The 25,710-nt window shown below is 37.8% G+C and overlaps 1 protein-coding gene across 5 annotated transcripts in view; it reads left to right on the plus strand.

Annotated features, from left to right (window-relative positions):
• Positions 1-25,710, plus strand: part of PPP1R12A (protein phosphatase 1 regulatory subunit 12A) — a 112,463-nt gene that overhangs the window by 27,416 nt on the left and 59,337 nt on the right. For 4 of the 5 annotated variants that reach the window (XM_053942361.1, XM_053942363.1, XM_053942362.1 and 1 more), the window contains exon 2: positions 16,669-16,799. The exons of the other annotated variant lie outside the window; for it this stretch is intronic. In XM_053942361.1, the coding sequence (XP_053798336.1) occupies positions 16,669-16,799 (131 nt within the window). The remainder of the gene's footprint in view (positions 1-16,668; positions 16,800-25,710) is intronic. 5 annotated transcript variants of the gene reach the window in all.

The raw sequence follows: 25,710 nt of genomic DNA on the forward strand, positions 1-25,710 counted from the left end.
TTTGAGTATGATTATTCAGAACACAGAAGCTGTACAGATGTCAGGGTGCTGTGGACTTGTAAAATTCATCTAGACTTAGGCTGGTAGTATCTGTGCTGTGACCTCTTTGCCTCCACTAGCACAGAGGAGGAAGCTCTAAGATTCAAAAATAGAGTAGGGACGCAGGAGTGAGTCAGAAGAGTGGAGGCAAAAGCAAGCTGTCAGATGTGGGCTGGCTGTCAGGATGAAACTGAGAGTTGGGAAAATTAAGTGATAGTGTGGAAAAGAAAGACTGATATTGGGAATACTGAAATAAAGGAACTCGGTTGTTGGTATATTAGATATGAGGTAATTAATATGAAATCTGTACTTGGACTTAACATGCATTAACCTTTTAATACTGTATTGTGTCATCATACCTAGATTATAGGGCCTCATAGAGGATTTGCTCTTGGGATAGTTCAGGACATTTGATAAAAGTTACTGTTGCTCATTGAACTTTTGCTTTATAATGAGGGGGAGAAGAAGAGAATGGTCTATGGGATAGGAGGGAAATCTGCAGGAAAATCTGTATGTGCCTGTGATTGTAAGTGTAATGAAAGGAAGCTTTCCTTTAGCCATATGAAGTAGTGGATATCATAAAACCTCAGTTCCATGGTATTTCAAATTGTATGGTTAAGTCAGGGTGTATGGCTTATGTTGACCTTCTTGTTTGTTTTGTTTGTTTTATGATCTGTAAAGCAATGACTTTTGGGGTGGAGGTTTTATGAATCCTGCTTATGTACCTAAATGGTTGTCAAGCGGCAAGTAAGAGCACATGAGAGAGTGAGCTCTGTTTGGAACAAGATTTAAGTAGTACAGGCTGAACACTGAACTGTAAAGAAAAATCCATAATTTTGAATAGCCATACATTATGGAAGTACTGATCATCTCACAGATTGAATGAAAAAAGTTCCTTTAGCCACAGGGAAGTAGAGATCATGTAGGACTGTACACAGGTCAGAGGTTTGTTGGGCCAATTGCTTTGGCTTAGGCAGTGTTAATTAAAACATCTAGGTCTGGAATATTTGGCTGTTCAGCCTTACTATTGCTTATATATAGGTGCATAATGAATATGTAATGTCAGAGTAGAGTCCTTAGAGAAGCATAAAGCTCTATCACTTTTTTACCTAATTTAATAGTGGAAATTAGGCTGGCAGAACAGCTTTCCGCTTCTGAAGTTTTTTTTGTAGAAGTGTGCACTGTAGAGGAGGAAAAGCAAGTTCAAGGCATCAAAAGGTCATCTTCTGGAATGTCAAGGAGTGGGTTTCTCTTTTCTGTACAACATAAAGTCAGTTTCTCACCAAGTACTCTGAGGTATTTGGAGTATAGCCCCTAGCCTGATGGGTAGAGCTTTTGTGAAAATAAATTGAGAACCATTTTTCAAAACAGTTTGCATTGCAGGAGCTTTCAGTTTACAGCATGAGCAGTGGATGATTGAATAGTAGAGAAAGTCACATGGGCCTTTGTTCATTTGTCTTAAATGCAAAAACTTGGAAGTCTTCCATGTCAAACCCTGTCCTTGCTATTGCTCCTCCCCTTCCAGGGATACTGAGTGGTTACCCACCAAAACTCTGCAGACTTTCCCCATGCTCAGGCAGTGTGTGTGTGCTTTCTCCATAAAGTCAAAACAATTTCATTTTTTGTGGGTAGGTATTTCTCGGGGAAAAGCAGTCAGTAAAGCTAGTGTGCATTTGTATGTCTGACCTTGAAGCCAATGTGCTTTTCAGCCAGGCTTTTGTTTTTATGCTCTTTAATAATAATAATCTTTAACTATAAGTCTGATGTACAGGAAGCAAACTTTAGAACATTTGTGATTGATTTGTGATGACATGCATACTGCTAAGGTCAGGTAAACAACAGACTTCTGAGCTTTTGTTATTTCTTTCAAGCTGACACAGTCCTGGTAAAGAGAAAGTCAGTGTATTTTCTGTCCTGATGCAATTCAAAGATGTCAGCAGCCTCTCAGAAGTTAGAAGTCAATACAAACGAGTTACTGCATAATTAGCATAATTAGGCTTTTGTCCTTTTCTCTAGAATCCTTTTTAGACTGAAACTCTGAAGTGGCTGCAGCTCCAGGTGCTGCTGAGGCAGTGCCCTGCTTCGCTGCCTTGAAAGGGTGTGCTCTTCCTCCCACCATGCTGGTTGTTTTCCCTCCTCCTTTTTTGTTTGTTTCAGTGGGTGGGGAGGAAGAAAAGGTTATTTCTGCCTTGCTGGTTAGTGAATTGGCTAATGGAGAGTCTGACAAATGCTTTTGGGAGTGTGCAGTTGAGAATGAAGAGGGAGACTGGGACCTCCCTGTTTGTCAACAGTGAGCTCGTGTAGAATCATGCCCTGAGTGATTATGATTAGTGTATGTTAGCTCAAAGGAATTAGAGTTTTCTGGTTTTATAACACTACCTCCTGCAGGGAACAGATTATTGCGTAAAACTCATCTTGAAACATAGGCAAATTATTGGATAGGGATGGTGTTTATAAATACTTTGAAACATTTTTGTTATCTGAATATCATAGATTCTAAAGCAAAATAAAGCAAGATGAGGGTCTAATTGCTATCAGCTGGGATATGGTTTTTGTGTAACTGCCTAAAATCAAGTGTAACAGGGAAAGAAGATCATAAAAGCTGACTTTAAATGCTTTCCTAAAGTGTCTGTTTTTATCAGCATTCGACTACAAGAACTTTTACCAAAGGTATATTCTCCATTATCTTTTAAAAGTGGTATTGTGTGCAGCTAAAGACAGTGGAAAAAAAACATCATTAGCAAGTTTCTTTAGTGCCTTTTTTCCTTGGAACTCATTTCTGAGCTTCCAAAATTTGGCGTGCAGGACTGACAAGCTATAGGTGAACAGCTGCAGCATGTGTATGAACGTCTGAATTCTTGTTCTCTGGCAAAAGTGCAGAGGACACCATGATTTTGCCATGCTGATTTTGGCATGTATGCTATGGGTGACAGTTGCTCATCTAGTTACAGTATTTTTATCTTGTTTGCTTGCATGGATTAAATTGCTCTTAAGAAGGTTAGCAAGAGCTAGAAAATTCAGCATTTACTAGTTTACAAGTTTGCCTTTACACACAGAGATAACTTGATTTGTGAGGATCAAAGGCTCTGTAGAGGATGGGGAATACACAACTATATCCTTGCCTTGTCTCTAAGCTCTTCCCTAGAATTTGTAGAGACTTAGGGGATAGCAGGCATGACCTCTTGAGGCAGTGCAAGTTGTGCCACACAGAATAGATGTGACCAGAGCTGTGACTTGGAGAGCCATAAAGTCACATAAGCCTATAAAGTCTTGCCATGTGAAATGCTGCAGATCTGCTGTCCTATGTATTTGGTGGCAGTGGCGAAGGTGGTATAGCCTGCACCAGAGCATACAAACAAATCTGCCAGAATGAGGCTTGAGATGGAGTTGGTACTGCAGCACACACAGCAGTTTGAAAACAAAGAAGCTGCTTTTGTAATATACTGACAAATGTATAACATTTTTAGTATGCCAGTACTTCTAATACAGTGATGAAAAGTCAGCATGTATCATTCTTGACTTCTGTATCAGAGTAAATATCAGACACTCTGTATCAGAGTCTGGTTTGCTTTTTAATGCTTGAAGAGAGCAGCAGTAACACTGATTGCAGATGCAGTCTTGAGAACTGCTTTTCAAAAAATACTTAGTTTGTGCTGGGTTTTCATACATTGTGTGCCAAAACAGCAGAGTTAGTCTGATACTTCATATGCTGGAGCGTATACTATGACCAAAAAAAGAAAAATCTGTTGTTACTCAGGACTGGGGAGACATACTTCAAGGTGTCCTCTCCGGAGGAAGCTTCTTCAGGTTCTGCACCAAAAGTGTCTCTGCTAGTAAGCTTTCACGAACATCTATGAACAGTTGTTCTGAGTGGGGTAAACTTTTGTCTGGCAAGGCTGCACGCTTAAAAAGCCTCGTTGGACCCATGTTGTTTCAAAACCGCTAGTGCCCCAGATCATAGGAGTGAGTGTCAGCTGCATTCTGTGTCAATCAGGTCTGGCTCCATGGTACAAAAAAAGCAGTGGTGCTGTTGGTGAAGCTAAGCAAAACTTTTGGGACAGTATAACTGTGTTGGTATGTTATTGCCTTCCTGCTGATAAGCCTAATGAACTCAGTTATCTTAGAATCTTTCACATGGATTTTTTTTGTTTGTATTTTTTAAAATTTATTTTATCCAGTATGGCTGACAAGCTAACACATTCAGGCATTTCTGTTGCTGCTTTGCAGTCCTTTGCTGTTTTCCAGGTATTTCAAAATCTGTTTAGAAGACAAACATTGGCAAACTTGAAGCTGCATTAGTTCTTAGACAGTGGCTAGGGAGCTACCCAAGCACACTTGTGATTTGTATTACCAAGATCTACTAAGGTAAAATAGTGATCCATGGGGTTTTAATATTCTTTCTTATTACTAGTAGAATAGAAGGTATATCAGCCTCATTATGCAAGACAAAACTTTCTGACTCTTTCAAAACACAAATTAGAAGTATTTGTTGACCTATTTTCTATATTTATTTCTTTGTGCCCTATATACTGTTTGTGGGTTTTTTTGTTTTTTCATTGATGTTTGTAACTTTTCTTTCCAAATCTCTTCTCTGTTACTGTAAATTTATACTATTTATACCCATTTTTACTTCAAATTTTATCTTGATTGTCTCAGTTTTATTTGTTAAAAATTATTTTTTATTTGCTGCCATAATTTTGCTTTATTTCTTTACTACAGTAACTTCCTAATAAAATTGCCTTTTAGAATAATGGCTTTTGGTCCATGTGATACCCATTCAGAGGATTTAAAAAAAGACTTGAAAATTGGCTCTTTTAAAATGCCATGTATTGTGTATATACAGTGATACATGCTGTTGTGGATGGGTCTAAATAAACTCAGATTATTTTACTTGTTGGCTGTTGTCTTCCTGACCAGTTTTCACTGTAATTGGGATGTAAGTGGTTTCTGAGGAACTTGTGATTACTTGCAGTTTCTTTGTTAATCTGTCATAATGAGTTTCTAATGGGAAAACTGTACCAAAGAATTTCCTGTTTATATATAGACCGGAGGGAATCCGCTGTCAAAGCTGGTACTTCAGTCGTGCTCTTTTGGGAGAGTGAGGATTCCAAAGTGGTGGTTGTTAATTTTGTGGCTCGAGAGAAATCCTAGATGGCTGTCCCTGTTAGGAAATACTCACGGCTGTTTTCTTGTGCTAGTGAAAGATTTGGAAACAATCAAAAGGCAGTTGTTGGAGGTGGGACTGGTGTTGCTGCTGGGGCAAAGGAAGCATCCACATGGGATTGCATCTTCCCTCCAACCAGTGAGGGTTTGCTCAGCAAGTTCACAATGTAGCGAGTCTATTGAAGAGGGTGTTAAGTTACACTGTGGCAAAAACGCCTTTTTTAGAAGTTGCAAACTATGTCTGAGCAGATAAACAGCTGCATAGCTGGCCTCTGAGAGAGAGGGAGTTCGGTCTTGAATACTTCTTTTTATTCTTTATAATTTACAGAGGCTTGCGGTGTGTTTGATTATTATCTTTATTTGTTTGAACAAAAAGTTTTGTTAACTATTCTGAAGCATGCATAAAAATTATGTTAAAAGATTGTTTAGCAAAGGGACACCATGAAAACACTTTTTTTTATAACTTCCAAAGGTTTCTTTAGGTGACTTGGCTGACTTGAATTTTGGCTTTAGGTATGTCCTGATGTCATCTTATACTTGCAGAGAATATGAGCTTTGGTGACCTTTGTTGCAAGTACCTTAGCTTTTGGAGACCACAGGGACATTTTTTGTGCAGATTAAATGAGAAAAAAAGGCTTTGGATAGGTTCTTCCAAATGGTGCTCTGTGTGTTCCTACAATGTGGAACCTGAAAATGTATATGGAAATTACCTTACACTGAATTTTTTAGCATTGTCTATACCTTATGCACTCCCCTGAGTAATTCCTTCAAACTTACAACAGAACAGAAAGCAAACCATGTCCCAGTTTCTTCTGGTTTTGTTCTGAATGTATTTCTGAAAGCAGAAATTGAGTGATTGTAAAATGAAGTTATTTATATATATGTGTTCCACAGCTACTGGAGAAAATTGGAGAGCTTCTTCCTAGTTTGGGGGTATTTTGGTTGAAAAATTAAGTTAAAATGCATAGACATCTCTGTTATGTGTAAAACACACTGTGCTACAAGAATTATTCTGATGTTTTCTCAACAGGTTTCTGTGTTGCCCTGCCTCAGAGCAAGGCCTGTCCTGAGGAGCATTGATTGAGGTGTTACTGCTGATACACCTGGCAAAAGTGTTGTCTGACACCTGCAGGGTTGCAGGGACTGGAAGCTGCAGGTTTTTCACCTTATTACCATCTGAATAGATAAAGTCTATATTAAAAATACAGTTTTGAGAAAAAGCAGCTGTTTGATATTTACTGTAACATGTTTGGCTGATATGCTTTTGGATAATTTCACTTAAACTCTGTTTAATTGGGTTTTTTCAGGAAAATCTTGGTTTTCTGCTAAAGTTTTGGTGAGCCTGTCAGAATACTTTTCTTTCATCCTGAACCTGCTGACTTGCTACCTAAGTCAGCCTCAAGACTTAGTAGCATTTTTGAAAAGCTGGAAATTATTTCCAATTTATCTAGTCAATTCAACGAATCATAAGTTTGATCACAAATTGAAGAATTTTCTGGGATTTACATAAGAGAATAATAGCTTTTCTTTTCTCAGTCTAGGAACAGAAAGTAGCAGGGGCAAGATATTCTTTCCTTAAAAATGGAAAATTGTGAAACAATTAGTTTCCTTGTGTATATGTAGTCCTACCTTTTTAAAGTGGCTTTGGGCACAGAATGCAGTTTTGATAAACAAATATATTTATCATTAAGATAAATATATTTAAGATTATTTGATTAATGTTGAAGCATTAATTTGAAATGCCAGTTTTACTTCTCATTTTATTCTTGGTTCCATCCATGTATGAGTTTTTTTCATTCTCTTTGAGTATATTTACTTTTTACATGTAAAAAGCATATAAATCCAACTGATGCATCGTTCAAACTTCACGTGTACTTTTTCATTCTATGTTAAATTGAGTTATACAAATTAGTAATTTATTTGCATAGATTCCCCTGCTTAGGGAGTAAAAGAGCCCTGACTGATATCAGCTTTATCGGCTTACTATATCTGCTTTTACTACTAATATACTGTATAATGCTAAGGATAAAACCACACATGGCAAATGCTAATTGAATGAGTGTCTTACTGCCTTTTTGTACCTGTAATCTTGGTTTTTTCTGTTAAAGGTCCTTTTTATTGTCAGCGGTAATGTGTAGTAGGAAAGTGAGCACACAGAAAGTCTGTCTTGATTACTCTGGGGTGCTCTATCAGCATGTAAATTTTTCCCCCCTTGATGGTGTGAAGGGTTATCATTGTTTGTCCTAAATTCAATGTTATTACTTTTATTCTACTCAGTTCTGCCACTTCACTTAGCTAAAATTAGAAAGCAGGGAACACTTCCCCTAGATCCTGCTAATACAGAAGATTAAATGTCAGCTGATGACTAGAATGCAAACATAGCCTATGAGTTCACAGAGGAGGGCTGATAGATGTGGTTAGGTTTGCTTTCTTCCAAGGCAGTGCGCTCTTCCGCTCTGAAGAACTCTGAACTGTATAGAGGTGATAGTCAGAAGCAGAGGGAAAAAGAAAAAAAAAACTTGGCACATATGGTTTAAATTTAATAGAAAGAACATAGCAATGAACAAACCTATTTATTTATGTAAACAGGTTCCCCTGCAAAGTTTTCTTGATGCTTTTTTGTTTTGCTAGATTATGCTGGTTAAGAAAGTGCATTAAGGGGATATCAGGAAGTTAGGTATTTTAAATTGAAAAGCTACTTTGGCTCAAGAACTTGATTAGTCACCCATATGCTGAAAGCTGGTTATGTTTACTCATTAAAAAAAAAAAAAAAAAACACCTATTTGAAATGCAATTGCTACTGTTTAATTAGGCTGGGACAAAAATACATGTCCTATATGACATTGCTTTCTCCTTCTCAAATGTAATATCTACACACTGTGTGACCATGTAAACAAATAGCTATCTGCCAAAGTTGTAGCAATAAATGCTTAATGAAAGCATAACTTTATAATGGCACTATATTTTTACAGTATGCCAATTTTGTTTACTCCTTATTTCTTTTCCACACTTGTCATGTGGTGGGTTGTATTGTCTTTGTCCCACTGAGCATGGTGCATCAACCATGGGGCCTGTTCAGCCTTGAGAAAAGACAACTTACAGGGGACCTCATCACTGTCTATTAGTATCTGAAGGGAGCATGTCAGAGGATGTCTCTTCCCACCTGACCCATTCTGTGATTCTCTGATCTGTTGAAATTGCCTCATAAGGCCAGAAAAAAGAGAAAGCCATTTGTGAAACAAGTGAGCTTGAAATTCAGTTCTGGATGCGACTCCCAAATTCACTGATTTTTGATAGGTTTCAAAAATATGTAGCTAAAATAAAGGTCTGTCATGTAATTTATACATACTTACCTGCCTAAGCCTTCAGGGTTCAAGACAGCTTGTGAATTTGCACATTGTACCAGTTATAATACCATGGTGTCAGTCCAATCTTTGTTTCTCCATTTTGCCTGGTAAACTCCTGTTCTTTCACTTGGCATATGGTTAAAAAGATGCCTAAGAAACCTGAAAGTACATTTATAAGCAAGTTCCACAAAAAGTACTAGTGTTCTTTTTAAATTAAAAGAAATCAGAACGAAAAGCAGAAGTTGTTTCTCAGGCAGTTAATACCACAAGTTTAAGAAAAAGCCTCATTTGTGTGAACTTCAGAGATTGCTTCATAGAGTCCAGTCTCTTCACCAACTTTGTCAATATGTTGAGCCAGGAGAAAAAAGGCTACTCAGGCAAATATAGCTGCACCAACATCAATAACTTCATCTTTCAATGCCATTTGATTTGATCTCTTCCATAATAATTTTTTTTTTCCATGACACCTCATTTTCCAAGGATTATTTGAGGGGTTTAGGCAGATGTTTTTGGCAGGTTGTCTTGAGATTTTCCTTCACGTTGCAGTAGATGAATACCATTAAAGTTTAATACTACATATTTAGTATGGTGGTTTTAATGATGAGGTAACTTCTGGTGTGGGAATTCCAAGTGTTCCTGAAAACAGATTTTCACAGATTTAAAAATGAAAACAAGTATTTATTTTGAAGCACATTTGCATGTAATACTAGGTGGCCTGGATAATTGGATTATTTCAGCAAGAACAGGAGCAGGTATTAGACTGGGTTGTTTTGTCCATATAATGTCTGTTGGAATGAGTCTTGATCCATTACGGGGATTCGTAACACTAAGGGTAGCATCTCTGGTTAGAGTAAATAACATTGCAGCAGCCAACTCTCCTTATTTATCTTGGCAGGAGGTTAGAGGGCAAGAATAATTCTATCTCTACTTGAAACGCTCTGAAACTACTCAAATATATGTATCCTGTTGCAGTTCTGATTAAGATCTATGATTAAGCATTCATGAGGATTTAAATAGTGGAAAATCCCTATGAGATCAGTTTTTTAACATGTAGATTATATCAGTCTCAGCAGCAATAGAATTTAGTATTTTTCATGAGTTGTGCCCATAATTAAACTTGCAGCTTTAACTATAAATTGCAAACTAGCAAAGCTTAAGGGCATGTAATTAAATTAGTAATTCAGTGTAGCAAAGAAAACAAGACAGAATTGTAGGATGAAAATTACATTATGCTCTTGCTGCATATTTGAGCTAAACATATACTGATTTCATGGAGCTTCTGGTTTTATCTTGGAGCTGAAAAAAAATCTTAAGTTAACTTTTGTTGAGATATATTTGTGTATATCTTAGAAAACTTTGACAAGTGGTTTACATGAAGTGGAACTAATAGCTAGAGAAGTTTGAGTTCTGGGATGATTTGTCTATTTTTGTCAATGTTTGACAGTTCTCCAGGATTTGAATTAAGTAACGATAGTTAATGGGTGTTCAGTTTCAATATTCTCTGCATGCCTTCCCCATGAGACTTGAATGGACATGAAATGTTGCATCATCTTCAAGTAGTGGTTTTTGCTTAGGAGAAAGTGTCTTTCTTACCTTCTTTTGCAGATATCTAAAATGTTTCTCATTTTCTGTGCTTAAAATGAAGTGTTTTCAAGAACTTTCTGTGGAGAAGAGTTTGCTGTAACTTGCAGAAGCCATGAGATACTCTTGAAATACTTCAGTAGTTTGAATTATTGGATATAGTAATAATAATTTTAACTATTTTTTGTGGGCCAATTCTCCAGGATTTTAAATAGTAGGCCATTCTTACCAAAAAATAACACACAAGTGTGTCATACACATAATATTTACAGGCAAGCTAAACAAAGTAACACTAGTCTAGCAAAAGGGTAATATTGCTAGTTTAGCAAGGATGTTTGCATTGTAAACCATACCATTTTTACTAGAAAGCATGCTTTAATGAAGTAAAATATTCAATCCTAAAAGTAGATTTTGTCAGTAGGCAAGGTATCCGGTATTACCCCAGCTATTGAAAAATAGAAGCTGAGACTTGTGGGTTGGCTAAATGAACACTTAATTTCATAATTGAGCAACATTTGTTATCTGTAATACTAGGTTATTGCCTGAAGTTCTGTTTCAACACCAAAACTCTTCTGTTTCTTAACGTAAACATGAACATCAACAGCCTCTCCACCCTATATGTACTGTATTAAACAGAATACTTGGCAAATGTAAAATACCTGGTTTTATAGTGATTGCTTGAACAGTAAATAACTGTAGTAATCAGTGCTATTTCATAACCTCATTTGTTGGTCATTCTTATTACCCTTCATCCTGAAAGTGTTCCAGAATATTCAGTGAATCTTAGGACATAGTCATTACAAATATTAGAACCTTAAGATGTTATACTTTGTATGAAAACATTGAATTAATAGCGGAATAACAAATTAGATGAAAAAAAAAAATCCTCCTTTTTTCTAGTGGCAGTAACTCCCAGATTACTTTGAGTCTGTAGCTTGAAAGTTAGATAAGGCTCATGTTTCATTTCATACACCTTACTGCCACTTCATTTGTTGGTGCTTCATTGTTCATTAATGTGCAGCATAAATATGTAAGTTATTGAAAAGTGGAAAGCATTGCTCAAACCTGGTTTGGTTCTTTTGACCAGATTTCTTTTTAGACCTTCTCCATTAGTGGTTTATTGACAGAAGAACACCTATAAGAACTGCAATATGTAAACTTACTCTTTTTCCCAGTGTGAGTGAAGATGAACAGAAGATGTGATTAGTGAGCTGTGATATCCTCTCTCCTAAGAAAATCTTTCCTCATGAGGGCAAAAATTATTGCAGAGTGAGACCAGCATTCAAACTGGGGGCATTATCTCATGGAGGTCAGCACGAGGACTTGGATAGGAGGAGTAATTGTTGAGTTCACACTGTGAACTACTCTGTGGTGCCATTATTTCAGAGGATTCATCATTAACCACCTTTTCATGACAACTGATGAATTTAATTCTCTTCAGCCTCTGTTGCTGCCTCAGTTTCAGTTGAAACTGCTCCGCAAGGGAGGGAGGACAGTGAGGTAGGCAGAGCGAGTAATGCGATTTCTATAGGAAGGCTGTACAAGGCCAGGTTGGATGGGGCTCTCAGCAACCAGGTGTTCCTGTCCATTTGGAACTAGATGAGTCTCTTTGAACCCAAAATATTTTATGATTCTATGAAATACTTACAAACAAGAAAATAGGCTTAAATGTGTTGTGAATTTAAAAGTACGAGTGGTAGAAGCAGTTGCTAATTAGAAATATGTCTTTCAAAAAGTGTCAGTTTGAAACAAGAAGTTTTAACACAGGCTTTATAATAGGTGAAAATTCAGAGTGAAATTAAATTTTGTTTCTTTGCTAGTGAAATTAGGACATGAAAATGAATTTTGGAGCTATGCTGCTTCTCTGAATACAAAAGCCATTTTAATATAATCAAAGCAAATAATTCTGCTTTAACCAGATAAAGGTAAGAGTATTTTTCTTTCTTATTTATTTCATTTTAAATTCTAATTGCCTTTCTGATCCAGTTTGGATTCAGTTTAGCAAAATGTGTCAGCAAAATTGTAAGGGAGTGTGGTATGTCATGGCAGAGGAACAAGCAACCCAATGCGAAGAGAATGGGAACCACTTTAACCAGCTCTGCTGCTTTAATTTGATTCTCAGCTACAGTAGCACAGATGTTCATGTCCTACTAAGTCCTGTTGGACCCACTGGAATTACTTCACTCAAAAAATCGGAAGAGGGGACAAACTGTACTCCAGACCCACTGTGTGAGGTCTTCTTCCTGTTTCCAGTATTCACATGGCAATTCAGAATGGCTGCTCGACTTGTTTTATCCCCTTAATATATTCTTCTGTGTTCATATTTTTGACTCTTTTTTGTACCAAGAGTAAAAATGGAAAAAATAAAATGTGGTGGTGGTAGAGGTGTCAAACAAAAAACATGTTTGTTGTCCTAAGAGATGGAAAATAATTTATGGAATAGATCAGAATATTAATCTAATCAGTTAAAGGGTAGGTTTTAATCTCTCTGTGGAGAATGGAGACAAATTTTACCAAAACTTATTAAAAGAAGTGTAATGTCTGAACGCAAAATTAGATGGCGTTACCTCTTTAGATGTTAATGTAATGAGAATCAGTAATTGTAGCCCCATGTAAGGTGCATGGTGTATGGCTCTGCTTCATGTATATGGGACAGTGGTCTAACAGACTGATTGCTTCTTTCCCTACAAGATTTCTTTTTTTTTCAAAATAATTACAGGCTTGTTTTTCCCGTCTTTTGTGGAAAGGTGCTGTCTGCTGAATTCTTTGGGTGGTTACTCACTTAAGAACCAAGCACTTCTGATGTTTCTTTTAAAATTACCTCTTTTTAAGGCTACTGACTAAATTATATTTCCCCATCACCGATGTTCTTAACACATAGTATCAAGAGCCAACTGTATCACCTGCCACTTGCAATGGAATACAAAATCATGGCAAACAGTTTAAAGTCTAGCATGTTCAGCAGGTGTCTGGTTATCCCCTTTTTAGTATTTATGGGAGAAGGTTGAAATGTTGTTTCCAGCACAAGCTAGACATAGGACTGGTCTGTGTGGGAGCCAGGTGCTGTTGATCTTTGCTGGTCTTTGCAGTCCAAGTTTCAGGTGGTTGTACAAATAGAAAGTGGTTTTCTTTTCTGGACTTCAGTGTACTTCCTTTTTCTTATCAGAAAAGGTAGCCAGACTTTGTATTCTCAACTATGCTTTGACTTTATGACTGATTAGCCTAATTTCTAAATTGGTTCTCAAAGGAAAAAGGTTTATATGATTGCACTGGCAACTGTCGTTCTGTTTGAAGCCCGTTTGCTAACTTAGGTCAAATTTGGCAGGGTAATGAGTGCTTCATGCAGAAATGCCTTTTTGCCAGTTGGTGAGGCTGGGGTTGAGGGAGAGAAACCAATTCATAGGATGAAAGGTATCTTATGTGTGATCCCATGTTCTGCTTGCCATAGGAGCTGGCTGGTGTATGTGCTTTACAGATGTGTTTTGCAAGCACTTGGAAAGAGCTTTAGGATGACCTGTGGTTTCACTAGGTGGTAACTGACGCTCTAGGTGGGAACTATGGGCTATGAAGGGAGAGACTGGGGATAAGGGCAGATGACTGTGGAGAGCAGAGATGGGTCTTGGAAGGGATCTCTGTAAGATATGTGGAAAAGGAAGACCTGCAGCTGTCTGCGTCCTCTGTTCAGATTCTGGGACAGAAAGAATGGTGAGTATCAGCAGAGCATCAGCAGAACTCTAGTTTTTACATCTTGCATATACATTGCTTTTTCCTTTGTAATAACTTGCAGGCTGAGATCTAGAAGGGCAGTCTGTTCAGAGGCTACTGCTTTAAGTTTATCATGCTGATCTGACAAGCTTTCCTTTTGTGGTTGAGATGTCAGTCTTTAACAACAGAGGCATTTCTGACAATTGATAAATATTGCTTTCGGAAGTGAGCAGTGCAGTAGAAATGGAAAAAGATTTAGATAAAATTTATTTTATAACATTTGCTTCTTGGCTTTCTGTCTCAAGGTACGTGATGATAGTGAGAAGTGCCTTTCCTATGGAAAGTGCTGAGAGTGAGAGGATCTATCCAACACCTGCCTGTAGTTCTCTTAAGAAAAAGGGGACATGGAGACATAGGATGCAGTAGATTTATGTTTTTCAGCAACAGAATCAATTGCAATTTGTTGTATTAGACTTAAGATGGGTATTACCTTTTTGAGGACAACAGTGAGTTTTTAATAAAATATTTTTGGTTGTTATAAATGTGCAGTTTCTGATGATAATACCTGATAAGTGTATTTGAGCTCTCCCAGTTCTTGGCATGTATGCCACAATAAACAGCCCAAATTTGGTCAAATATTTTTAGCCACTTACTCATGTGTCTTTTAATGTGCTGCATATGTAAGCTTTTGATTCACTTAGCAACAGCACTTTCATGAGTATGTCTTGTCAGGTTCTCTCATGTGTATTTAAAAAACAGGCAAGGATTGTTGGGTTGTGTCACGACCAGAAGGTTGGGTTTTTGGTTTTGGGGCGGGGGGGAGGGAGGGTGTTGGTTGGTTTTAGTGTTTTTTTTTTTTGTTTTTTTTTGTGGTTTTTGTTTGTTTGTTTGTGGTTTTTTGTGTGTGTTTGTTGTTTGTTTGGGGTTTTTTGTTGTTTGTTTGTTTTTTTTTTTTGTAATAGCACTAATCAGCTTTAAGATAGCTTTTTTCACAGATGACGAATTTTTGGGAATTTTAAGATAAGCATGCAGCATATTAAATTTATATATTCAAATACCTATATTTGAAAAATGTTCTGGTATAAAGTTATTTTTCCTTATAATTGGATGGTGAATATTATTATAGGTATAGAATATCAGTGGTTGGACAAATTGAATATCCAGAGAAACTGGATATATGGCTATATATAGTTGATATTTCTGTTAAGTGTAAACATCTGAGTTTCTTGAATTTGTTTTTCTCCCAAACTGATTAATCATGTCTTGCATTTGGATTCTTTTTCACTAAGTTACAAAATGTCTTACAAAAAGAGGTGATTCTCTTCTTTCAGAGCTTGTTATAAGTGTATAATCATTGTACACTGTTGATAAGTGGGAGAAATTGAAGACAAATATGGTTGACAAATTTGTAGTCTTTATTGTTAAGAAATTATTTTATTAGGGATGCATATGACTAAAAAGTTTTCAAGTCAGTTTTCAAGGATACCTGAAAAGGTAGGGAAGTTTTCATTCAAGAATGGGATTTTGTTTTTAACTGAAAAATAAATAATGCAAGCAGTGTATTGCAGTCTAGTTGCAGTCTAGCTGTACCTAACTAAAGCAAATGGAATCAAAGAAGGATAATTTGTGTCTGGTTTTGTTTGGCTGGTTACACTGGGCAGCAGCATCCTCCTCATGGTGTAGCTGTTGCCTCAGCATTGCAGAATGGAGGAAAACTAAAGGATTCATCTTTGAGCATGCAATTGCTTAAATAGGGATATCGGAGTTGCTTTCTTTCTATAGTAATTTTGGGGATTTTTCAGAAGTATTCTGAAAAGTAAAATTTATACCTTAGTTGCATTTCGGAGCCCAAGAGTAGAGGTTCTCATTTCAACCCTGTGGCTATGCAGTATTGTTGATTTATTAATCTGAAAAATTAATACCAGTCTTGTGGGGTCTAACCTAGCTGCTTGGAGTTCTTGCTGCCCTGAAATGCAGAGGGACTTTTCTCTCAGTTGCTCTGCCCTTTTAAGGGCAGCAGGATAGAAGTTGGCAAGAAAACTCACCGAGCACCCTGTGAGAAAAATACTCGAACACAGAGAAGAAAGGCAAAACAGGAGTCAATCAAGATGGAGGTCTGGAGAATGGCAGTAATTCTGCATCTGAGCAACGCTCTTTGCTTCGTAATTAAGAGATGTGGGCAGATGATAATATTCTGGCAATTGCCAAAATTATACTCAAATAAGTTTATAAGCAGGAGTGATTAATAGACTGTTAAAATATTTATGATGGTATAGAATATACTGCAGTTGAAAACAGTAGGGGGATGTTGAAATACTGTATAGCATCCCCATCATACTACGTAGTTTCATCTACATTACAGGTAAAAATCACATTATGGTATTGTTTTCAAAGTGCTTCCCTAGCTTTTAGTCACAATTCTACTTCATGGTGTAAATGTTTATTCAATTTTAATATCCACTCAAGTGGCTGAGCTGGGCCTGGGACAAAGTGAGGACCTGAGGAACGACTTCATATTGGATAATAAGGATTCAGTGGGGATTGTAAAGGGCTTCTCAGAAAACCAGAATGCACTTACCTAAGGAAATTATATTTTTTGACTTTTTTAAACTGTTTAAACTCATTTATTTAAAAAGTTTTATAAATCTGGAACACCTGCTCTTTATCTCTCAAATTCTTCCTGTCTTGCTGTCAGACCCCAACAAAGAAACCCTACTTCTTCATCAGAACTGAAAATACTTACATTTTATTCTGAAGATTTTGCTTAAAGATTCTCAGTATTGTAGAACGGCTTTGGTATGAACTTACTTCTTAACTCTTTCTTTCTTTGTAGGCTTGTATAGATGATAACGTAGATATGGTGAAATTTCTGGTGGAAAATGGAGCAAATATTAATCAACCAGATAATGAAGGCTGGATACCGCTACATGCAGCTGCTTCCTGTGGATATCTTGATATAGCAGAGTAAGACTTTTTCCTCTATTTTTAAAACCTATGTATTTTGCTAGTACATTGCTAGAGAGACAGTAGAAGCAGATGGGATTCATAAGTTGCCTCTGGGATGTGTAGTGAGGAAGAATACTTTGATATTGTGTATTGATCGTGAAATGTGCTGTGTCTGTAACTTTGTGTGTTGCATTTTCCCTTTCTAGTTTTTTTACATTGCATATTAGGTAGATACAAACATAAACATATGACTGCTTATCTGCTTATGACTGTCAATTTTTATTTTTTTTTTTTCCCGGTAGAAAGATTTTCTGGGGGAAGGCACAGGGACAATGTTCCAAACTACATTCTACATTTATTGATAGTCTGAAACATTATCCTGGAATATGTCTATGTGAAGGAGATAAGTTTTACAGTTGTATTTGCAGTCTTGAAACATTTGTTTTTCAGCTATGGTTGACTAGTTCTTTTGACTGTGGAGCAAAAGCCTGCAGTAAAAGCTGGATGCCCGTTTGAGTATTACTCAAAGCTTACTCACTACTGAATTCCAGGAGTGGTTTTGTTATTTTTGAAGTTCATCGAGAGACACTGAAGGTGTGCTAAAATCAGAATTTTTGAGAGATTATCTGTTCAAGCCTGAAATTATGATTCTTTGGAGAAAATGTGTGGCATATGTTGTTCAGGACACTGTTGTTGTAGTTAAGCAGTTAATAAAGTCTTTTTTAAAACTCTTTGGGTAGACACAAAATTTATTAATTTTACCAAACTCGTTGTGACAACTGATCCACTGTAAGATTTGGATAAAATAGAAAGTAATTTTAGAAAGAAATTTTATGATGTAATTATGTACTAACTGCAGTGGTGAAGAATGAAAATTGTGAGTTTGTTCTGTGAGTTTGAGAGTTTTACTTGCTGCAGTCTAGAGAGAAATGAAAAATTCTTGGAACTCTAATATATAATTTTCCCTGGAATTTTTTTTTTGAGGTGTTTACAGAGTGATATGCTTCGTATATCCTTGGTATACCTGGGGCACTGTGTGACCACTAACTTTGTAATCTGCCTTTCTACGCTGTGCAGATGTTTGATGCTGTTACCCTCCTTGCATGAGTACTGGAGATGTTTTACTTCTTGGCTATACTATGACAAGAATTTCCCTGCAAATTGAGATAATATAAGCCTTTCTACAGTTTAGTGAAAGTAAACCACCTGCCTTTATTCCACAATAGGAAAAAGTTTAAGTAAGTGATCTTGATTTGGCATTTCAGCCAAACATAGGCACTTGTTGAGGAAAGAGAGAGCAATGTCCCTTGTCCACTGAACAGTTTTCCCTGTTGCCTTGAATATCTGAGATTTATCTGGTTCTTATTATCTCAGACTGGAGCAGAATCTCTCTGCATATTTTCTATAGATAGCCTTCAGAGAAATGGGGTTATTGAACTATAGTCCTTTGGGATGTGAGATGTCTAAGATGTTGGAAGAGCAGTGTTTCTAAGGTGCACGGAGTTTTGAAGATAAGCTGCTGAAACAAATTTCCATATACAGCTGAGGAGGACCTGACATGAGTGGAACAATATTTATATCTGATGATGCCCATAGAGTTTAGATCTTCAGACTGCTTCTCCACAATCTCATCTTCAAATAATTTACAAAAATGAGTTCTACAAACCACAGTTTGCAGCTGAAGCAAAACTGGGGGATGGTGAAAGGATGATACAATAAACTACCAGAGATTAGAAATTTTATTTTAATTCAGTCCGTAGTATGTGCTTCAGATCCAGCATCTGCTTTAGTGAGGATGCATTCCTGGGAAGCATGACAATGTGTATTTGTGTGTGTCTGTGACTGAATCTGATGTATTTTACTTTTAGCACCTATTTTTGTGCAAGAGAGAAGACAGTCAGGGGAATGAGTTCTGTCGTTTTCTAAGTTTATTGATAAAGGGCTGGGAAGAGTCTGACCTGTGCTTCCTTTCCTGATCCTCCTGTGGAATTGCCTGTTGCACAGATTTGTAGTGCTTCTCAAATTGGGGACGTGGCAATCTTGTTTCTGTTTCTTCTGCTTCCATCTTAAGGTTTCTTAGGCCTTCTTTACGCCCGTCTGCCCGCCTTTTAGTTGGAACTTACTTATTGAGATAGCACAACTCTTAAATCATCCAAATATGCAAAATATTATTTCAGGCATGCATGTCTCAAAATCTAAAACTATATTTAAGAAAGCAACTGAACTAGGAGATTTTCATTCTAATCCTAGAATTACAGAGTGTTTGAGTTGGCAGGGACCTTTCATGGGTCAACTAGTCCAACCCCTCTGCAGTGAGCAGGGACATCTACAACTAGATGAGAGCCGTGTTCAATTTGGCCTTGAACAATTCCAGGAGTGGGACATCTATGACTTCTCTGGGCAACCTGTTCTGATGTTTCACCATAAAATCATTTGCGTTGGAAAACACTTCCAAGATCACTGAGTCCAACCTTTGACTGAACACCACCATGACAACTAAACCGTAACGCTCTCATGTCCAGTTGTTTCTTGAATGCTTCCAGTGATGGTGACTCCACAGCCTCTCTGGGCAACCTGTTCCAATGCTTAACTACCCTTTTCAGTGAGAAAATTCTTCCTGATGTCCAACCTGAACCTTCCTGGTTCAGCTTGAAGCCATTTCCTTTTGTCCAGTCCCTGTTACCAGCGAGAAGAGGCCAACCCCCACCTGGCTACAGCCTCCTTTCAGGGAGTTGGAGAGAGGTCTCTTCTGAGCCTCCTTTTCTCCCGGCTAAACAACCCCAGCTCCCTCAGCCACTCCTCACAGGACTTGTGCTTCACACCCTTCCCCAGCCTTGTTGCCCTTCTTTGGGCATTCTCCAGCACCTCAATGTCTTTCTTGCAGGCCCAGAACCAGACCCAGGACACAGGACTCAAGGTGTGGCCTCACCAGTGCCAAGTACAGGGACACAATCCCTGCCCAGGTCCTGCTGGCCACACTACTGCTGATCCAGGCCAGGATGCCACTGGCCTTCTCGGCCACCTGGGCACAGGCTGGCTCATGTTCAGTCACTGTCACCAGCACCCCCAGCTACTTTATCCCCTGGGCAGTTTCCAGCCACTCTGTCCCCAGCCTGTAGCACCGCATGGGGTTGGGACCCAAGTGTAGGACCCAGTACTTGGCCTTGTTGGACCTCATCCAGTTGGCCTTGGCCTACTGATCCAGCCTGTCCAGACCCCTCTGCAGAGCCTTCCTGCCCTCCAGCAGATCGACACTGCTGCTGAACTTGGTGTTACCTGCAAACTGACTGAGGTTGTCATTGATCCCCTTGTCCAGATCATCCATAAAGATAATAAACCAGACTAGCCCCACTGCAGAGCCCTGGGGAACACCAACCACGAGCTGGATGTTCATTGCCACTCTCTGGGTGTGTCTATCAAGACAGTTTTTTATCCAGCAAAAAATGTGCCTGGCCAGGCCATGAGGAGCCAGTTTCTGCAGGAGACTGCTGAGAGAGAGAGTGTCAGAAGCTTTTCTGAAGTCCTAGTGGACAACATTCACAGCCTTTCTCATCCAGTTGATGGGTCATCTGGTCATTAGAAGGGAGATCAGATTGGTCAAGCAGGACCTGCCTTTCCTAAGCCCATACTGGGTGTGCCTGATCCCTTGGTTGCTCTGTAGATGACACAGCAAAGAGCTTCTTCTTAATATCTAATCAAAACCTTCCCTCTTTCAGTTTGAAGCTATTCCCCCTTTTCCTGTCGCTGCATGCCCTTGTTAGAAGTTCCTCTTCAGCTCTCCTATAGTCCCCTTTAGGTACAAGAAGGCAGGTATAAGGTATATATGTGAGCTGTAATGTGCACATTACTCTTAAGTAGTCCCTGCTGCTACTCAGATGTTCCTGAGTGAGTGCACCCATGTGCTGGATATCTATGAGAAGTACAGAATATGGAGGTGGTAGGAAGCTTCTCTGAAAAAATCTCTGGATATCTCAGGGAGCCACCACTTCAGCAATGTTTTTGCCTTGGTCCCATGCTAATTTCTCGTGGGCTGAGTGAATTTGTAGCATGGCCTCCCACTTGTTGGGATTTTATTTTGCTCTGTACTGTCTGGTCAGTGGGCTTGTCACTGCAGGTGTATTCCCTGTCCCTGTTATCCTCCACTGTGTTCACCACTCCTGAGACAGCTTCTCCAAGTAGTATCTCCTGTGCCATTTCAGTTTCCTGCTCCTTCAGAATAGCCATCTTGCCTTGAAAATGCTTCCTGTCTCTTCTAAAAAAATGCATCTTCCACTTTAAGAAATATTTGTCTTATAGAAGGCCTCTTCAATTAAAATACAGCAAAGAACATAGTTTAGTGGGTAACAATGTGTCAGCTGCTTGCAAAGGGGGAGTTGTGCTGTAAAAGTAAAATTTCTGGCATGGAAGGCAACTGCTTCTGTTTTTTCTGACATCTGTAAATGCTGAGAGTGTTTCAGCTTACTAGAAATTCTTTGAATACTTTAATTTTAGAATTGTCTATTTAGAGTGCTGTTCATCTAATTTATGATTATGTAAATCACCTTACAAGTAATTGTAATATGAACATGTTTTAAATTAAAATTCTTCAACATTTCCATAACAGGTGGATTTTGTATAGTATGTTCTCTTTCTGTTCTCCATTTTTTCCATACACGGAAAGCTTTACCCAAATGAGCTTTTTTTTCCCCACTAATGTGTTAGTGTAAATTAAGAAGTCAACATGAAATACTTTGTAAAATTATAGTTACGTGAAAAGAAACTTGAATGCAGAAGGACTTGAACAGAAATTTCGTGTGCATTCCTTAAGATGCTATTTAATGGGTAGGACCCTTAAATTTACCTTTATACAACTGTTTCCTTGTGTATAATGAATTGTTTTATCTGATAGATCTCTTCTGTGGTTGAAAAGTTTATATATTATTTCAGTATCAGGGAATAAACAAGTAACTTTTCTTGAATGCAAAAATAATAATGGGAGTGGGCAAAATAGTGCAAAGTGGCATTTAAGAAACAATTTTAAAATGCTTACATTTTTATTTCTCTCTGCTATGTATCACACCAGATAAAGAAAAATCTGAAATAGTACAAATTTCTCTTTTGTTCAATAATTAAAGTTTGTGCTAAAAATTACTTTCTTGTAGGCTTCGTAGGTTGCCTAGTTGTGAGTGTGTAGTTGGTGTATTTTGAACCTTGTTTGCAACTGTTCAGAGGCTACTATACAGTTATCCTGCTTAAATAGGAATGGTTTTTCATTTTACCCAGAATGAAAGATGCATCTTCTAAGAAGTGTAAGAGAGTGTTTTTCACAACTAACATAAAGTCAGTGACAGTTACAGTTTTGTTGCAAAAAAACCCACCCAAACACTGAAGGGTAAGAGAGATGTCTGCTGAAGGAAGAACAGCATTTTCATACTTTCATGCAGTAGGTATTACAAACAATTTGACAAATGTTGCTGTAGATACTAAAATTCCTCAAGGGTTCAAGGGATGAGAAATCCATGGAGGTGGATACGTTAAAAATATTAAGGCGGAATACATACATACAAATGGAATCTGGTTGAGAAAGTCTATGAAAGTTGTTGGAAAGGTATTATATGAAAAGTAGCATGTATTTGCTCTACTTTTATTCTCCTTGGAGATCTTAATGTCTGGAGATGGGCTTGATGTTAACTGGGTACTTGGACTAATTCTGTATGGTAGCTTTTATGTTTGAAAAGCATGTTTGGTACCTGTAGTTTGATACTCATACAAATCCTAAGACAGCGCAATTTCAAAATACACCTTCTTTATTTAAGAGGTTCTAAAGGCTGAAGCATATGATTACAGTCAGAAACAGAAAAACATTTCAAGTTCAGAGTCTCCTCAGTCAGTTTATTTAAGAAGAGAATAGTAGTTTGACCAACTCTGCTGCTGTAAAACACCCACTTTTCCTTTCTGCCCGAAATTTCCTATGTTATATATCCCCTCCTTCCCCTAATATTTAAAGCAGACTTTAAAAGGCTTGTGTGTAACCACAGGCTTGCTGCTGATGTCCATCTGTTCTTCCAGACCCAGACACCTGAAAGTGAACCCAGCCAAACTCCTTTGCTGAATCCTTTGCAAACCATTGTCACAGGATCTCCTTATTTTAGTAACAGTCCATTAAGACTAAATGAGTGATCCTTGTCTGATAGACAGAGGACTTTAAGACAATCCTGCAAACCTGTAGATGGATAGCTAGATGTTCAGTGATAGGTGGTTTTCTTACAGCTCTAATTGCCTTGGGAGGACTGCTGTGGGTGCTGCCTGGTAGTGAGTCCTGCCTGTGGTACAGGACCAGTGCTCATCTAGCAACAGGTAGTCAAGAGAATTCAGTGGACTTTGACAACATGATTAGAGTAATCTAACTTGAGATTATTGCAGAAGCAGGCAGATACTCACTTCCTCCCTTGGTTTTGCCTCCTCCACCTTCCCTCTTGAGTTATCTAACAATCACACAACAATGTGGGAACTATAAGCATGAGAATAGCCTTCAGGGGCTTTGGAGGCTTTATTCTCTTTTGGATCACTGAGCTGACCTGGCTTGCCAGCAGCACATGGCATAGATATGCAGGTTAAAAAAAAAAAAATCTAAGCTGCTTTTCAGACATATCTTTTACTTCTGATCAGAAGCCTGGCTGAGTAGAGCTGGTGTTCAGTGGTGGAGTCTCATGCTTCATCTCCCACCTCATGAACCTGAGCCACTTGGTACTTATTCAGTGGTCTTTCCTGATATCTGAGGGTATTGGTGCCAGAAAGTATGTTTCAAAGCAGTTGTTTTTAATCCATTTTCTCTGAAAGTTTTAATAACTTGATCATCTGAAGCTGTTTCTTACTTACTAGTGAGTTTTTAATCTAAACTCTTTTGATGTAACCCATTTTAATCCTAAGGAGCAAAACATTACTTAGGCAAAGCACACTAATAAAAATGTCAGGGATGGCTCCTATCTCCTTCTGCTTGGTTACGAGTTACGGTTGTAATTAAGTGAATAGGAAGTGATATTACTAGTGATACATTCAGAAATGGATCTTTGGAGAGTAATCAGATATTTGGATTTTTGAACAACAAGGTAAAGCTTGTGGTCTGAGGTAAACCACATGCAAACTGATGACGCAAACTGGAATGGAGTTTGTTCTTACAGAGATGCTACAAGGTGAAGGGATGTTTTTGTCAGGATCCAAAATGTTTATTTAAATACTGGGACATGTTAACTGGAGGTGTATAATTAAAAGGAAAAGCAAGCAAAGATGAAACATCATATAACCCACTCAAGAAAATGAGAAGAGGACTTCAGAAGGATAAAACAAGCCATGTGACAAAACAAAAACAGAGAAAAAAGATATATTCCCAGCCAAGGAAAAACATCTCTTCTAGAAGAATGACTGACTCTTACAAGTTGATATTGATAAAGCTGCAGTGTTTGTTTTGAGAGCTGGGAAAAGGTCACTGCAGGCTTTAGAAGATTGTTTCAGTTAATTTCCATTTATTGCCTTCTTTCTGGAAAAACAGATCGGGAAAAAAACATGTCCTCTAGTCTCTTCTCCTTCCAGTCAAAAATGTGATGCTCTGTGCAACATAAAAGTTCCTCCTTCTCCAAACTTGCATTAGTTATCTGCAAGGATAAAGCTAAATTCTGTTAGATAAAATAGTGGACAGACTGGGAGAAGATCAGTGAGGTAGTATCAGTTGGCATTTTGTTTTATGAAGATGTACTGTGGCAGTGTCCTGTTTCCAGCATGTTTTTGCTTCTTGTATGTATGTCATAAGAAAAATGAAATGCTAATGAAATGTTACGGTTGATGGTGAAGTTCTCTTTTTGAAATCATGTGGTAGAGTTTAATCTTTTCTACTATTTATCTGTGATCTGATGTGTGGATAAAACCCAGCTGGCAGAAATACACAGTAAAATATGGTTGATGGGTTAGAGGAAACTCTAGAACTTAACCAATTTTCATACGTGTTTGTTTAGGTGAGGGAGTCAAGGAGAGCTGGTCACTGTAGAATGTACAAAGTGTGTGCTCTGTAGCTGCCTTCTTTCAGATTGGCTTACTGTGTGCATCTCTACTTGTGACCCTAAATATTTTTAGTTAGTGTATTAGTATTTAGTAAGTGTTCCTGTTCTTCTAAGGGGAAATGTAATAGAAATTAAGTTCAGAGATATCTTCCTCAGGAACACAATTTAATGGGAAACATCTTTTTTTCTTTTAATACAGTTTAGCAGTTAATTCAGTCTAATGAAAGGTCAAGGGACTGATGCCCATTGTAATGCTCAGTGCACTCTTAATATTTGGCTGAAAAGGAATTTGAAAATGGAGCTGGTGTCTGAAAAAAGCATCATTCTTTGAGAAGTGAAATAGGAGAGATCTTACTTGTTTCTCACAAAACATTGATTTTATTGGTATTCTGAGAACAATTTAGAGTAAATGCCATACATCTGTATTCTGAAGTTGAAGGTGGTACATATGGAAAAGAACCTATACAGAAGAGTGATAGATATGGAAACCTGAGAACTTGTATAGACTCACAAGAAACAACACTCAGGTCCTTCCTGGCTGATAGCTTGTAACTGCCTATTGCCACCAGTAAGTTCCTATTTTCTAGGTAGGACTAGAACATGGGAGAACAGCTCTAGTTATATTGTATACATGAGCAACCAAGTTCTGAATTGCACAAAGGCTTGGCGAGTATGGCTTACTGTCACATGTGAGGGCCTTATCAACCAATTCAAATTTGCTATATGACAGAGGTGATGATAGATCATCTGTAGAGTGTGGAATCTATGGATTTATTAGTGCTGTTGACCACTGAATATAGTATTTATTGAGTTATCTGATACAAAAATAATTTAACTACTAACAAAGTTGGTTTTGAGGATTGTGTTCTAGGAGAAAACAAGGTTGTGGTATAGAT

This window comes from Vidua chalybeata, chromosome 5 (assembly GCF_026979565.1).
Source record: "Vidua chalybeata isolate OUT-0048 chromosome 5, bVidCha1 merged haplotype, whole genome shotgun sequence".
Classification (NCBI taxonomy): Eukaryota; Metazoa; Chordata; class Aves; order Passeriformes; family Viduidae; genus Vidua; species Vidua chalybeata.